The 15,038-nt window shown below is 35.8% G+C and overlaps 3 protein-coding genes across 4 annotated transcripts; 2 read left to right on the forward strand and 1 right to left on the reverse strand.

Moving 5' to 3' along the window:
- The first annotated feature begins 797 nt into the window (after window positions 1–797).
- On the forward strand, window positions 798–4,956 carry LOC110790370 (uncharacterized). Of its 2 annotated transcripts, none has more exons than XM_021995154.2 (8): window positions 798–1,030; window positions 1,104–1,490; window positions 2,631–2,983; window positions 3,068–3,167; window positions 3,591–3,677; window positions 3,764–3,850; window positions 3,951–4,079; window positions 4,190–4,956. In XM_021995154.2, the coding sequence occupies exons 1-8, from the start codon at window positions 986–988 to the stop codon at window positions 4,505–4,507; spliced, it is 1,506 nt and encodes a 501-aa protein (XP_021850846.1). In that variant the 5' UTR covers window positions 798–985; the 3' UTR covers window positions 4,508–4,956. The 2 variants fall into 2 exon arrangements, with proteins under 2 accessions (XP_021850846.1, XP_021850847.1); XM_021995155.2 differs by having other exon boundaries at window positions 3,618–3,677.
- Window positions 4,957–5,442: 486 nt separating this feature from the next.
- LOC110790373 (plastid division protein PDV2) lies at window positions 5,443–7,955 on the forward strand. Its single transcript, XM_021995157.2, has 2 exons — window positions 5,443–5,871; window positions 7,232–7,955. Exons 1-2 carry the CDS (start codon window positions 5,629–5,631, stop codon window positions 7,847–7,849), a joined length of 861 nt encoding a protein of 286 aa, XP_021850849.1. The 5' UTR covers window positions 5,443–5,628; the 3' UTR covers window positions 7,850–7,955.
- Window positions 7,956–9,775: 1,820 nt separating this feature from the next.
- On the reverse strand, window positions 9,776–14,815 carry LOC110790372 (uncharacterized). Its single transcript, XM_021995156.2, has 5 exons — window positions 14,606–14,815; window positions 13,195–14,288; window positions 12,959–13,108; window positions 11,483–11,668; window positions 9,776–10,144 (listed from the first exon to the last, which is right to left on the reverse strand). Exons 2-5 carry the CDS (start codon window positions 14,218–14,220, stop codon window positions 10,064–10,066), a joined length of 1,443 nt encoding a protein of 480 aa, XP_021850848.1. The 5' UTR covers window positions 14,221–14,288; window positions 14,606–14,815; the 3' UTR covers window positions 9,776–10,063.
- Between the last annotated feature and the right edge of the window lie 223 nt (window positions 14,816–15,038).

Here is a 15,038-nt window from a genome sequence, read left to right on the forward strand (position 1 = left end):
AATACATATTTTCAACAATTAATCTATTTAATTACTGATAAGTAAAAATTACATAAAATTGATTTTCGCAAAATATACAATAAGACGAATCTAACAAGATCACACATGAATATGTTTTTCCAAAAGTATAGATCATGAAAAAATAAACAAAGTAGATTATGAGAATAGTGCAAAAAACAAAGTGTTGCAACTATTTTAAAACGGAGGAAGTACTAAGGTTACAGTTAAATCAGGTCGGAGATAGTCTTATAATAGTACCACGGAATGTTATAATATCATAATCTGGATCTTTGGATGTTCAGAAAAAGTTGTCACCTATTCTAAAGTAGTCCTAAATAGTTTTCTGACATATTGTTACTTAAACATTAAAAGTTTTAAAAATCATGAAACAATTACGGAGTATGACTTATGAGAGGTTGGGACATGTGACAACGTTAGTCCGAAGATGAAGGGAGATCTCTTAACAAACAAATACTACTACATACTCCCTCCGTTTTTCGAAATACTGGGGATAATTTATCTTTTTACGCTTGTCAATGTAAATATTTGAACATTAATATCTCTAATTTTGTATTCGTAAAAATTATAAAAAATTGAAATTCTGAAAGTACATATTGAGATGAATAAAAAAAGATCCCACACGACTATATTTTTCCTTACCCATAAATCGCAAATGATAGTCAAATTAAAGTTTGTAAATAGTGTCAAAAGTCAAAGTATCCCTATTACTTCAAAACGGATGGAGTAGGAAGTAATAGATAGAGTAATTGGGGTTGATATTTGAATAATATTGAATCCTACTACTTTAGTAAGTGGTACAACTATTTCAGCTCAAATTCCTTGCATAAAAACCTGATTCTTCAAATAACACTAGAAACATCAGCTAGTTTCACTTCATGAACATCCAACCTCTATGAAAGAAGCTCATTTATCAACTTTAGCCTTCAATTGGCTTATGAAGCTGTTCAACCTCTGAATCTGAAAGATGGAGAAACCTGTTTCTCAAGTTCATATGTCTTCAAAACCAAAGGTAACATTTATTTTTCTTACCAGTGAAATTCTTGCTGATATTTTCTCACAGTAAATCTTCCTGTTGCTTTCAGTCTGTTACAGAACTTCTTACAGAAATCGCGGTGTTAGAGCTAGAAGTATTGCAATTAGAGAAGTATCTTGTTTCCTTGTATAAAAAAGCACTTGATCGAAGACTAGAATCACTCTCTAAAAACAGCAAAGACATTTTTACAGAACAAAGGATCAGTTCTGATCGTTTTCAGATGAATTCAGATCAATCCATCATTAAACACATTTGTTTAGAAGAACACAACAATGAATCTAAGGAACAAGAAGATGTTCTTGGTTGTAGTATTCACCGCAGTCATTCCTCGTTATCTCATCAGTCATTTGCTTATCCAAGCAGATTATCTCCTTTAGTAGGAAAGGTTGCTGAAGCTGTAAATTCTTACCATTCCTTGCCTTTGACTATGCTGGAGGTAAATTAATGTTTCTTCCTGTAACTTTCTGTACTAAGACCAATTTCAGTTTGCTATATGAATGCATAAACCACTTCAAGTTTCAGTTTAGGCTGCGTTCACCTTATTTCCACTAGAAAAATAAGGGTTGACCAAGTATAATTTATAACTAAAATAAGTTTTGATAAGTTCAGATAAGTTCAGTTAAGTTCAGTTCAGATAAGTTCAGGAAAAATAAGTAAAAATCAGGTGAATAGAACGCACCTTTAATATTATATTATACATGTATGATTGAACTCGCAAAAAAGTTGCTCAACCCCTGCATTCTGTTACAGAAATACAGACTGATGGTAAAAACTATTGCTTCCATCATTTCACCTGAAAACCCTTGATCTGAACTTACTTTTCTTTAACTGAACTTATTATATTGGCCTGAACCATGGAATTAAAACTCGTTCGTTCCATTACGTAACGGCCGTTCAGTAACCTGTTTCGATTTTCCGTTCCGCAAAACCCCGTTACGTTACGTTACGTTACGGTGTGACAAAAATCACGTCTTTCTCCAGTGTCTTCCGTTACGTAACGGTGACTCGCCGTTTTTTCCCGTTACACCGTTCTTTTACACAAATTGACCATCAATATTTTTGTAATTAGTTATGTACTTTATGAAACATGATATTTCGAGTACTTATTTGTTCACTTAATATAATACTTACTCATATTAGTTTAGATTTGGTTATATTGTGTTGATATAATACTTGTTAGACTTAAAATGTAATAATAAGGCTTAGACATGGTAATGTGGTTTTTTTCATAAAATTCTCACCGCGTCAGCCACGATCCTTCTATTCCTCCGTTACAAGCGATTTCCTCGACAACGCGACCGCATTCGCGTTTTTTTTCTATGGCCTGAACTGAACTGAACTGAACTTATTTTAGTTGTACGTTAAGTATCCCGTGTGTTAACTTATTGAAGAAAGTATGATCCTTCTTTATATATGGCAGATGAACAAGCTAGAAAAAGTTCTAGTAGCTAGAAAAAGAAGGGTACTTTTCTGTAACTTAGGAAGAATTTTTGTAGGAAGAAAGATATTCACTTTTGCTACAAAAAATCAGTTCTAGCTTCTTAACTGAATGAGTTCATATTTTTATCTTAATCAGCCAGAAGATTTTGAAGCTTCATATACTGTAACCACCTACAACACCAGTGAAGTTAAAGAGACAGCAAATTGGCTTTCAGAAGAGATGGTCAGGTGCATTTCAGCCATTTACTGTAAACTGGCTGCAAATTCTGTGATCAGCAACAATTTCTCATCACCTGTCGTATCAATTCCATCGTCGATAAGTGGATCACCACTAGCTGAATCTAATCTATGGAGTCCTCTAAGGATAAGTTCATTTCAGGATTTACAGTTCGAATTTAGTGGACCGTACTGTCAAATGGTTGAAGTTCTCCAGATTCATAGGGAAAGTACTGAATTCAGAAATATTGAGCCCATGCTTCAAAATTTTAGGTAATTCTATCATCATTTTACAACTGTTTTTTTTATTTTTAATCTTGGTTTTGTTCCTGGAATCGGCATTGTTAATGTCTGCAGATCACTTATTAACAAATTGGAAGGAGTAAAACCTAGCAAATTGAATCATAAAGAAAAGCTAGCATTTTGGATTAATGTGCACAATGCTCTTGTGATGCATGTAAGAATCCTATAACCAATAATCCCATTTGAGCATTACAATTTCTGTATCCGTTTGGTTGGGTCTAAAATATTTTCAGTGTAAAACAATTTACAGTGGAAAACACAATTCTAAAATTAGTTATCCGTTGTTTGGTTCCATGTAAGAAAAATGGTGAAACGAAAGGAAAATGAAAGGGAAAGTAAGCAGGTAGTGAAAGGAGTGTACAAGAGAGATAAGGAAAAGAAAGGAAAACATTTTCCCGTTCATTTTGAAGGGAAAATAGTTTTCCATCATTAGGAGAGCAATTTTACTCCTAGGGAAAATGGTTTTACACTCCTTTGCAAACCAAACAATGTAAAATTGAAAACAGAGAAGAACTGTTTTCCAGTAAAATGTTTTACACCCTACCAAACGGAGCCTTATAATCTTCTGCTGCAAAAGTCATCTTTGTGTGTATCGCGAATACAGGCATTTCTGGAGTATGGAGTGCCACAAAACAAGCTTAAACGAGTATCCTTGTTATTAAAGGTTCAAATTGTACTTCTTAACTATTATTTATCCCCAAACTAAGTTCATAATCATCTGTTTAATTATAAGCTGATTCTGATACACAGGCTGCATATTGTATTGGGAGTCATACTATCAGTGTAAGCATGATCCAGGACTACATTCTCGGAAGCCAATTGCCTCATCCAGGACAAGTATTATCATCTAACTTGATAAAAACTAATTACAATTAATTGGTCTTCAATATTAATGAAATCGTTCTGAAAGTGTATATTTCCATCTGCTTAATTGCAGTGGTTTCATAAATTACTCCATCTTAAGAAAAAATTCAGAACAGGAGACAGAAGAAGAATGTTCGCAATTCAGCACTCAGAACCTCTATCTTACTTCGCCCTTTGCTGTGGAAGCCATTCCGATCCACCAGTAATCCCCAAAACTCATAAACTTTTATAAATTTGAATCTTACCAATAAAAGTTTGTGCATATATAGTTTCATAATGTTTAACTAACTTGTGTTTCTTGTATATATATAGGTTCATGTATACAGTCCTGAAAGAGTGTTTCAGGACCTGATAGCTGCAAGAAACCAGTACATATTGAGCAACTATCGAGTTCATAAAGAACAAAACAAGATATTGTTGCCAAAGATTGTGGAGAATTATGCCAAAGAATCTGGATTACATCCACCTGAACTCATCAAGATTCTTGAACAAATTCTACCTGCAGATCTTCAGAGAAACATGACTACTTCTAGTTATTACAACAGGCATAAGAAAGGTTGGAAAGGGGTTGAATGGATCTCCCACGATTTCTCTTTTCGTTACCAATTCCCTAAAGAGGTTTTGCAATGATCTTATTTATACCCCACTTAATCACTAATGAGCTGATAATTAAAAAAGGAGTAGATGGTTGATGCATAAACATAGCGCGAAAGGGATACTGATCAAACAGGCTCAAGGTCTTCTGATGACTTTTTGTGTCACTCAATTATGCATGGAGAAGACAAGAAAGTTGATGATCTTTTAATGTTATTGGTGTTGAGCTTATTTGATCACTATTATCTTGATGAAATTGCATTGTTTGTGGTTCAAGTTCAACCTCTAAATATCAGGAGATAAGCTAAGGGAATGGTATTTGGATTTTTGGTTGGTTGCATTTTTGGCATATGTGTGATTGGTCGGTTTCCTTTGTAGTGGTTAAGTGTTACTCAAGAAAGATATGTTTTGTCAAGTTCTTGGGAAATTGTTGGCACTCTCCTTATGTTCCTAATTAACTGCCGCTTTTGCTTTTCGAGATTTAACTCTGGCCTAATCACCCAAATATCAAACAAAGATGAAAAGAGCAAAAAAAGAAAGAAATATATGTGACGAACAATGCTACATTAAATAATACTATGCTCGTAATATGGAGTACATGAATCAAGGTTATGTATGTTCCTCCAAAATGATATGTTAACTACTTATTGTGTAATATTTCAAACAAATTAAATTGTCTTGTAACGATTATGAGAATGGTGACTATTGTAAGCCCTAAATCAAAACATGACTCCAATTACTTCTACCTAGTTTCCACTATTAGGTTAAACTAAGAATACTTGCTAAGAATACTTAATTTTCGGTAAAAATATTTAACTCTATATGAAACTTCTATTACCAGTGGATCGGTTACCTATATGGTAATCTATAGATAACTTTGTAGCAACAATTCGAATTTGTGAATTTTCTTAGCCAAAGACAAACAATAAATTGAGAATGTCAACCATATCGAATCTCATTTACAACTTTCGGATCCTCAATTTTGGTGGTGGTTACATAAAAGTGAGAAAAACACAATTCCATACCCTAAATTCCAAAATTCTACCTCAACCAGCAGCTTCGTTTCGTTTTGATTGTTTTTATTTCTTATTTTTTATTTTTGGCGGTCTGCTTATTTTCACTGAAATAGAGAGAGAAACCAACAAACTCCCAAAATAATGGAAATGGAAGAAGAGAGGATAGGAATGGTGTTAGTTCGTGCTTCAGAATTGCGCTCCAAAATCGCCAATTGCATTCAGAAGTCAACAGTCCCAAATCAATCTCAGCTTGAAGGACCTCAAACTAACGGAGATTCAACTTCTTCTGCAAAAAATGGGGAAGAAGCAGATGATGAAACTGAAGCCCTTTTGAACATTTGCTACTCTTTTGATTCCCTTGAGTCTCAGCTCTCTTCTTTGCAAGTAATTCTACTTTTCCCACTCTTAATTTTGTTGTTTTGGTATTTTTTTCATCTGGGTTTTTAGGGTTTGGTGATTCTGTTTCTGGGTTGTTATTTTTGAAGAATTCGTCCATTTTGGTAAAAATTGGTGTATTATTTGAAGATTCGTCAGCATAATTTAGCACTAATTGGTGTTTTTAATAATTGTTTTCGACATCTTCTGCCAATTATGCTGGGTAATCTACTTTTGTTTGCCTTTTAGCTGGTTGAAAATGTTTGATTAGAGAAATGTCCTGTTTATAATATACCTTTTCATTGAGTAATTATATGCCATATGCCTACTTTTATCAATATAATTTCTCAAGTGCCCATTATTGGTGTACTCTTTATCTTGACAAATATAGTGTGCTTTGATAAGGTTGCTATTCTGTTTCCTTTATAACTGGGGGCAAAGTTGTTGCATTTTCGATTCGCTGTCTGCTGATAACTTAAACCCACAAGATGTGAAATGGTGGGAAACTGGTGCCCTGAATTTGGTTTAACATCTTCAAATTGAGCTGTTTTTTACACAATCTCCCCTTGAGTTAAATTACCCTATTGTAGATGTATTGGTCGAATTCGTGTATGACTAGGTTACAAGATTACCCAACTGAAAACTATGAAACAAATGTGTTGTGCCACTTTGCAGCCCCAATCAATTTAGTGAGGCGCCTAAAGATTCTGCTTTTTTGTCATTGGGATGTAAGATGGTCACGGAAATGGGTGCTATCTCAGTCAATTGGAACAAGTGTCTTACAATTTAGTTTACAATTCTTTCAAACAATAATAAGAATCAAATGGATTACAAGTATGCTACATGCTTTCATGGCTTGTACAACGAAGCTTGTTCATCAGAATCTAGTTTTCATGGCTTGTACAACGAAGCTTTATAAGGTAAAGTAGTCAGGGACTCACGGGTCTTTTGGTAGCCGGCCATAAATGGTGTAAATGGGAATGAATTTGTATGTAAATTTATAAGGAAAATCAACATTCATTTCCATAGTAATGCTACTAACATCCATTACCATTTGGGGGAGTGGTATTTGGTGGGAATGCAAATTTATGAAGAAAAACACCATGTTTGAGATATGCTTCATTACCATGGACATTAAAATGTTGTTTTTCTTGCCAAATAACACTTAGATTTATTCCCATTCCCACCATTTATTACCGGCTAACAAACGTGCCGTCAGGGGAAGTAACCAATGTGATATGAACTGGTTCACTTACTGATTTAATGTAAAGGTTGTAGTGTGTAGCTAAGTTGTAGTCGTTTCAGGCTGTATGCTACATGATGTTGTGCTACAATGTGTCTAACTCTTGGAATATTTGATTTGGATCAGGCTCTAAGACAACAACAGCAATATGAAAGAGAAGCTGTAATTGGAGAGATTGAGTACAACCGTAAGATGTTGCTTAAGAAGCTCAGTGAGTATACAGGGGAACACTCGGACGTGATACAAGAAGCAGAAGTTTTTGCTAGTATGAAGGTTGAGCATGACAATGAGTTACTTCTTCCACCATATCCATCCCATTCTCTAGTCTTAGACAAGAACTACCTCTCACGTGCTCCATATTCACGTAAGCTCACACAAAACGGTCTGAATGGAGGCAACAAATCCAAGGAAATTCAAACTCGGAGTAAATCCAACAAGTTATGGGGAGGATTGAGATTTCTTGTTCATTCCACTGCCAAGTCAATGCTTACCCTTGTTGGTGTAATCTCTCTTCTAAGTTTGGCTGGGTTTGAGCCTAAACTTCAGAAAAAGGGTACTAATTTAAATGTTCTGACCTTGTTTCAACAACCCGGTGCTAAACTCAAGGCACTTGGTGCACGTTGCCCCCCGGGGAAAGTGCCGATGATGGAGGATGGTGAGATACGTTGTATCGTGAAGGAGAGAGTTGAAATTCCATTTGATTCAGTTGCTGATAGTCCTGGTGTGAATTATGGTTGCGGTTAAAATGGCAATATGTAACCAACCTTTTTGTATATCCTGCCTTCATGGCCAGTAAAGTGGATTTCTTTTCATTTTAGTTTTTCAAATGAGATTGTTGATTAATTATTTAGTTTGCTTTTCCATTGGCTGATCTCCATGTTGTGATTTACTTGTGAAGGAGGAAGATGAAGCCAAAATCAGATATAGGAATATAGGATGGCTCATCTTCATTAATAATACAACAATGGTCAATAACCTCTTTTTTCTAGGACCTTTTTGGGTAATTTAGGGGCATGTACAGCTTAACATGCACTCATTTAGAGATAATCCCTGTCCCTTAATACTCGCATTGTTTTGACTTTTTGTACTATTCACATAATTCACTTTGATCCTATTTTATTTCTAGTATATAAAAACAAATTGAGTATATAATATACTGTCGGCTTCATCTTAATATATATTTTGAAAATATTAATATTTTTATAAGTTTTTATAATATGTAGTTAAAGATATTGGTGGTCAAAGTTGTGCATTGATAAACGTGTCCGGTTAAATCGGTGCTAGTATTAAGGGACGGAGTGAGTACATATTTGTTCATCAAGCTCAGTGGCGGAGCTAGATAGGTGCATGGGGGTCCACCGACCCCCCAAAAAAAGCTGGAAAAAAAATCTTATAGCTGAGATCTAATAGACCTGGTATTATATAGAACAGATCTCTTAGGTTATACTTAAAAACACCCGCTCCCTACGTAAGAGATCCGTATACTATAGAGATAACCCTAAGAGAACAGTCGTTAGAAACAACATTTCTCTTAGAGTTTTGAATAACTACAGGGGGGTTATCTTAAGAGAGCAGTCTTTAGAAACAACTGGTCTCTATAGTTTTGAATTTAAATACCCCCTTCTTTAATTAAGTTATTCTTTCAGTTTTCACCACATATGAAAACCGTAGAGAATAATTGTAATAATTTTGTACGATTGTAATATGAATATTGATTAATTTAAGGACGATACATTTTTTTAGTAATATATTGTGTGTTGTGGAGGATAACCCGACACAACACTCTAAAAATCCTGGGAACGTCACTGTCGACACCCAAAAAAAAAATTCTGACTCCGCCACTGATCAAGCTCTATTTTTACCATCAATACGGAGTAGGTTTCTCCATTCGGATAATTTTGGGTTTGCTTCAAATGGCATTTTGTGTTATTTTTCGAGAGTTGTTTCTAGTTTTGGTACAGAGTGGATGGAACGTATAAACTTCTACCATAAGTAACGGGAAGTGATAAATCCAAGGAAAATTTTACTTCTTCCAAGGAAATCCACATTTTTTTAAAGGTGATTTCCTTGGAATAAGTGAAATTCTTCCTTGGATTTATCATTTCCCATAAGTAACAGGGGGGAAGAAAAGCACTCCGTCCGTACTACGGAGTACCACTGATTTAATCTATGTAGCACTAGGTTACTCTGAATACCAAATGCATCATATGTCAAGTTTCAGCCATATAAACAAGAGGAATGCTATCAAGTGTTAAGTAAAATGCATGGATAGGTTAAACTAAAAAGAGTAAAACCTCCTCATTAATTAAAAAAATTCTTATGTAAAGATCTTTGAAATATTTTAGCAACAAGGTCAATTGGAGGATGTAAATTGGAATTTAAATATATGATAGAATACCTGTCACTTTGACCGCTATCTGATTGTTGATTGTATATTTAACCGTTTAACTATACATAATTGCAAATAAATCTTACTAACATTTGAGAAGAAATATAAAGTCAAAAAGTACATTTGTGTGGGTACATTCAACGTTTCGAGATATTTAATAGGGTAGTGGACAGCTATGCCCAATCTCATACAGTGGGCTATAATTTCAAGGAAAGGAACTAACTTAACCAGAAAAATAATACGGAGTAATGAACTAACAACTCAAGTGAAAAAAAAAAACATAAACAAAAAAGGTAGTACATTGTACTCCAATTCTATAGTTCTATATTCGAAAAGAACTACAAAGACTTTTAACGCTACTAGAAAGAGCTAGAAGAATGATTAAATACGAAAATTTATGAAAATTTCATCAGAAAAACAGCCATGCTGACACCAAAAAAATCCCTCTAGCTGTCAATGGAAAGAGGTTTATTAAAAAACTAATCTTCCTTTTTGGAAAAAAGTTCCTATATTCTGAACATGATCTTTGTTGAAGAATACAAACCGTAAACTAAGCCTCAGCAATCTGCTCACTTGTAGGACTTGAAACTCTCAGCAACAAGCTTATCCATAAACTGGCATTTTCGATGAAATCCCCAGCCTGGGTTGCTCTGCACACAGATAATAAAAATACTCGTAACCACATTTTCAAAAGAAACTCAGCCAGCATATAGTCCAATCGGGCTGAACTTGGTAGGGAGGACCACGTGTTCGATCCCCCACAACAACAATTAGGAGGGGACTGGAACCTATCTACCCGGAACTCGCCCCGAATCCGGATTAGCCCTAAGGGTGAACCGGGTGATAACAGCGAGGGCATTCATTAACATCCAAGTGTAAGGCAACAATTATCATCTATGTATAAAAAAAGCAACCAAATCAATCACAAAAGTCAATACTAAGATACTTCTATAAAATGCATTGGCCTAGCTGCAGGTTCTCACACAAACTTCATTCTGAGAACAAAATTTATTCGTCCTACTAGGCTTCGGCATCGAGATTCCGATATACAGCAGGGGTGGGAATTTGCAAGTTAACATGTGAATAGAAAAATTGAAAGTAGCAAGAGGAAGTGTTGGCAATGTGAAGGAAAAGATGATATGATATAGAGAGAGAGAGAGAGAGGGAGAGAGAGAGAGAGGGCACCAAGAGAAAGTGCAGACCAAATGAACATGGGAGGGTGAATTTTTATGCTATTTGAAGTAACAGGGAAATTAAGAGATGAACCCAAAGTGTTTACATGAAAATTCTTTTGGGATAGAAAGAATAGAATATCACAAGTTCTTATTTAAAGGTGGTGTACAACAAATATTATACATCTGAGTAAAAGATAACTCAAAATGTTTAAAAGTTACCCCGGTATAATATAAAAGTTATCCATGTTTTAGTGATTTAATAAAAGTCATCCCTTCAAAATAACTACGTAGTAATAATGTACAAAGGTAACTATGTAACCCTTTAAAATGTTTATCCATTAAAACAATTATAATTAAAGTTAATCAAAGATGTTAAAAGTTATCAAAAGCTAGGTAAAAGTTTCCGCGATGTACAATAAGTCAATAAATTTATTGTACACCTAGTGCATGCAAGAACTTTTGATAGAATATACCAGTAAAATCTCTTTATTGAAAGCAAAACAAGCTTCCCTTGCTTGGTTACTTGGATGTAAATGAATACTAGTGTCATCCATATACTTGTAAAGATCTTCCATTGAACAATGTCTTCACAAATTCAATCAATTAAAAAAACATCGAACACAGAAAGAGGTCAACGCAAACTTAAAAGCTTCACTTAAAAGTGCAATGGAAAAATACTGAATCTTGAATCCTTTGCTTAAATGCTTTATTCACCACTGCTATGAGTAGAAAGCTAAAGTATTATACTGTTCAAACACCATCCCTTAGAAAAATTATACCGTGGAAAGTAGATTACAAGGGAAGAAGACCAACCTGGAGTGAGAGAACAGCACGGTCAGTGAAGTGCTTCATAGAATCAGGTACACTAGTAGGAAGAGTTTTTGCAACTCTTTCCAACTCCTCATGTTGCTGCTTTGCAGTTACCCTATCAGGCCCGCAATAGTGATCCACAATCTCTTTCAAAAGTGGTACCCTCTCCATTGTTTCCTTCAGAACTTCCTGGTAAAAGTCAAATATGTTTCAAGTACAATTCTTAAATTATAACGCTTTTTTTTTTTTTGATAGATAGAAAATTATAACGCATTTTTGGCCCATAAGACAAATTGATCATTTAAAGTTTAAACAATAAGCCATGAGGAACAAGCAACAGAAGTGACAAATCAGGTAACTTAAGAGTTATGAGCTATGCATCTCATTATCTTACTGATAAACAATCTGCAGTACGCATATACCTACATCCACACACGCACGCAAACACAGAAATATCTGTTGTTTGTCACCAAATATGAATGGTTAAGACTCAATTTCCATTCAAGTCACTTTAGTAAACACCTTTTCACCTTCAAAATAACAAACTTGCTACCTTTTTAATTAGGCTAAACTTAACTACCCATGAACTCCCCACCCCTTATTTGAGTTATTCCAGTAACACCCCCTGTCACTGTGGACAGTGGAAGATTCTTGCCATTCAGCATCCACTGCAAATGTAGAATCAGGTCAGAAATGTACTAAATATTTAGAACTTTCGTGATGATTCCAAAGATTTGTAATAAAAAACAATATCTACTCATAGTCATTGTTCAAATCACATTTAAGTAGACGATTCTAATTAATTGCATTTCAGTAATAGAATGAGTGGAAGAAGACAGAGAAGTGACAGATAGAAAAAAGAGAGCAAGGTCTGATACATCAGCCTCGGTGAGGAAATTGTTGCCCTACCCAAACACCGGTGAAGCTGAAAAAGAGCTCAAGAATGTTGGTCAAAGTCAAGGTAGGCCAATACCCTGGCTTGCCAGAAAGAGAACAAATATGTAGCCAAAAGGTAGGTAAAATGTCTTCCTCCATTGATACAACACAACCACATCATCATCCATTGGACATGTATCATCCTATAGTTCAAATGGCATCTCAACCTTCACATTTTAGCTAGTCCTTTCACATAATATGATCCCTATATGACTAAATGTGTGCATGGACACACACGTGAGTGTGCATTGGTCCTGAACTTAATTTCTATGTAAACCAAAATAAGGTTCCCTCACATGCATTTTGTACAAGATAAAATCAAGACGGGTGACCAGAAGGATGTAAAAACTCAATAAATTACGTAAGGCCGCAAGGGGAGAGGGGCGTGGAGAATTTCAGCACCAAAGTTTCCCATACAAGAGAATGCATCAGAATTAAAAGATACAATTACGAAATTGCAAACTTCTTTACAAACATCAGTATTTCTTATTTAAGGTTGAAGCAATCAAGCTAGAACATGCAACATAGCAAGACAAAGCTTACCTCCCACTCTTCTTGATTCTCTATTCCCTCATAAGCCATCAAGAATGGCTTCATTTTCTGAAGAGCTTCATGGAGAGGAATAGGTGTGTTCTCGTTAATATCAGGATTTGTCTCGAAATCTCCCATCAAGTATTCAGGCTCGAATTCGATCTACAACAATCAGTGACGTTATCATATGAAAAATCCATCCAACAACTTAACAAGTACTATAACAGAGATTGATAAACAAGTCCTACCTTAAGATTGGTATCATATGCCTCAAGATACTCCTCCTCCACAGGATCAGGCAAGACATCAGTACTCATATCTTCGAATGCCTCTGTCAGTTCAGCCATTCTGCTAGGTCCAAGCTCCTTGGCTAACCTCTCACCATCTGCATCGTCACCCATGAAAAGCTTATCTTCATCATCCTTGTCTGCCTCATCATCCGAGTCATCTTTTGATCTTCCACCCCTTCGCCTCTGACCACCTCCTCTCCCAGCACCTCCGGCCTCCCTTCCATCATCACCCTTGGTTAAGATCCCAACTGCCTTCTTTGTTGCCTCCTCACGGCTTATCTTAGACCTCGAAACTGCAGAGCCTTTATCACCTTTCTCAACTCTATCTACCCCTCTTCCAGTCCCAGTGGAAGGAGCACCAACTTGCTTTGGCTTGATATGCCTATTCTGTTCCTTAACTCTATTTTCAACTACCAGTTTTCTATCAGGGATTCCCCTCCCTGTTCCTGACATTACATTCAAAATATTTTCAGGAAGATTCTTTTCTCCAATAGGGCGACGAGGTTCAGAAGCAACTGAATCAGCTTCAGAGCTAGTGCCTGTAAATTCATCCGTCTTAAGAAATATGGGCCTCTTAGGTTGTGATCCCAGTTCATTTCCTCCCTCAAAGGGCTGTTGAACTGTACCACCTCTACCAAGACTTGATCCTGGTTGCCGTGGTGGTTGGTTGGGCGCGACAAAGGCATTATACGAAGGACTAAATGGGGAGGAAGGTAGGGGTGTACCCCTTCCATGGCCATGTCCATGTCCAGCACTAGGCGACGAATTGTCAGGATCTTCCAATCCCTCTTTTAAATCAGCCTTTCCAGCCACAAAGTTAAATGCAGGCGAACCAGAGACACCCCGGCCACGGCCTCGACCTCCTCCCGAGCCGTCCCCAGCAGAAGAGGAAAAGGCAGAACAAGAAACAAGTTTACTTGTCCTCCCAATTGTTGTGCTTCCTATACCACTAGGGTTTATAAACAACCCAATTCTTCCTCTCATTTTCACAACCTCTTCCCAATTCTATAAATTATCCCCAAAGCAGCGAAGAAACTAAAGGGTTCACCTTGCTAAAAGAAATTAAGAGTAACATTAATCAGTATTAACTATAAAAAATTGTTGCTTAGCTTTTGTTAAACTGGGTTTCCACAATTAATTTTGAAAATGATTGAACATCTTGAACTAATTTCTGGAAAATGTGTTCCTAAAAATTAGGGTTTAAACCCCATTTCTCTGAAAAAATCAAATCTGGAATTACTTGAACAAGAAATGAAACAAGAGATACACCGTATAACAATTCAATTGAGCTATTAATTACATAAACAAATTTGACAAATGTTTCTGCATCTATGAAAATCAGCAGTTTGAGAAGTGATCAGTTACTTACCAACAATGTCAGCAATCCATCAAGATTACACAGCAAACAAGTTAAAGAGCAATTTTCCAGAGCAAAAATGGCGAATTGAAGAGAAGAAGGCGATAGGTTTTGAGTTTAGCCCGATTGGGTTATCTGGGTTTTAGGCTTTTAGCTTTTTTTGTTTTGTTTTTTTGATGGGAAGGCTTTTAGCTAATCAATCAGGCTTTCTTTTTCTTTGTGTTTTCACTTCGTATATGGTATGTGGCCCACATAAGTACGCCGTATGGGTATCAGGGTATGGGCTATGGTTTACTCCGTAGACCATTTAGTGGATACCGCACTTAACCCGTACCAATTTGGAGTTGGTACGGGTATAAGTTCATCTTGGAAGAGTTTAGTCGTGTAAATGTTATACGAAGTAAAAGTAATGTTTTTATGTTTTAAATAAATAACTTGTTTTTTT

The sequence above is a fragment of the Spinacia oleracea genome, chromosome 4, assembly GCF_020520425.1.
Source record: "Spinacia oleracea cultivar Varoflay chromosome 4, BTI_SOV_V1, whole genome shotgun sequence".
In the NCBI taxonomy this organism is placed as follows: Eukaryota; Viridiplantae; Streptophyta; class Magnoliopsida; order Caryophyllales; family Amaranthaceae; genus Spinacia; species Spinacia oleracea.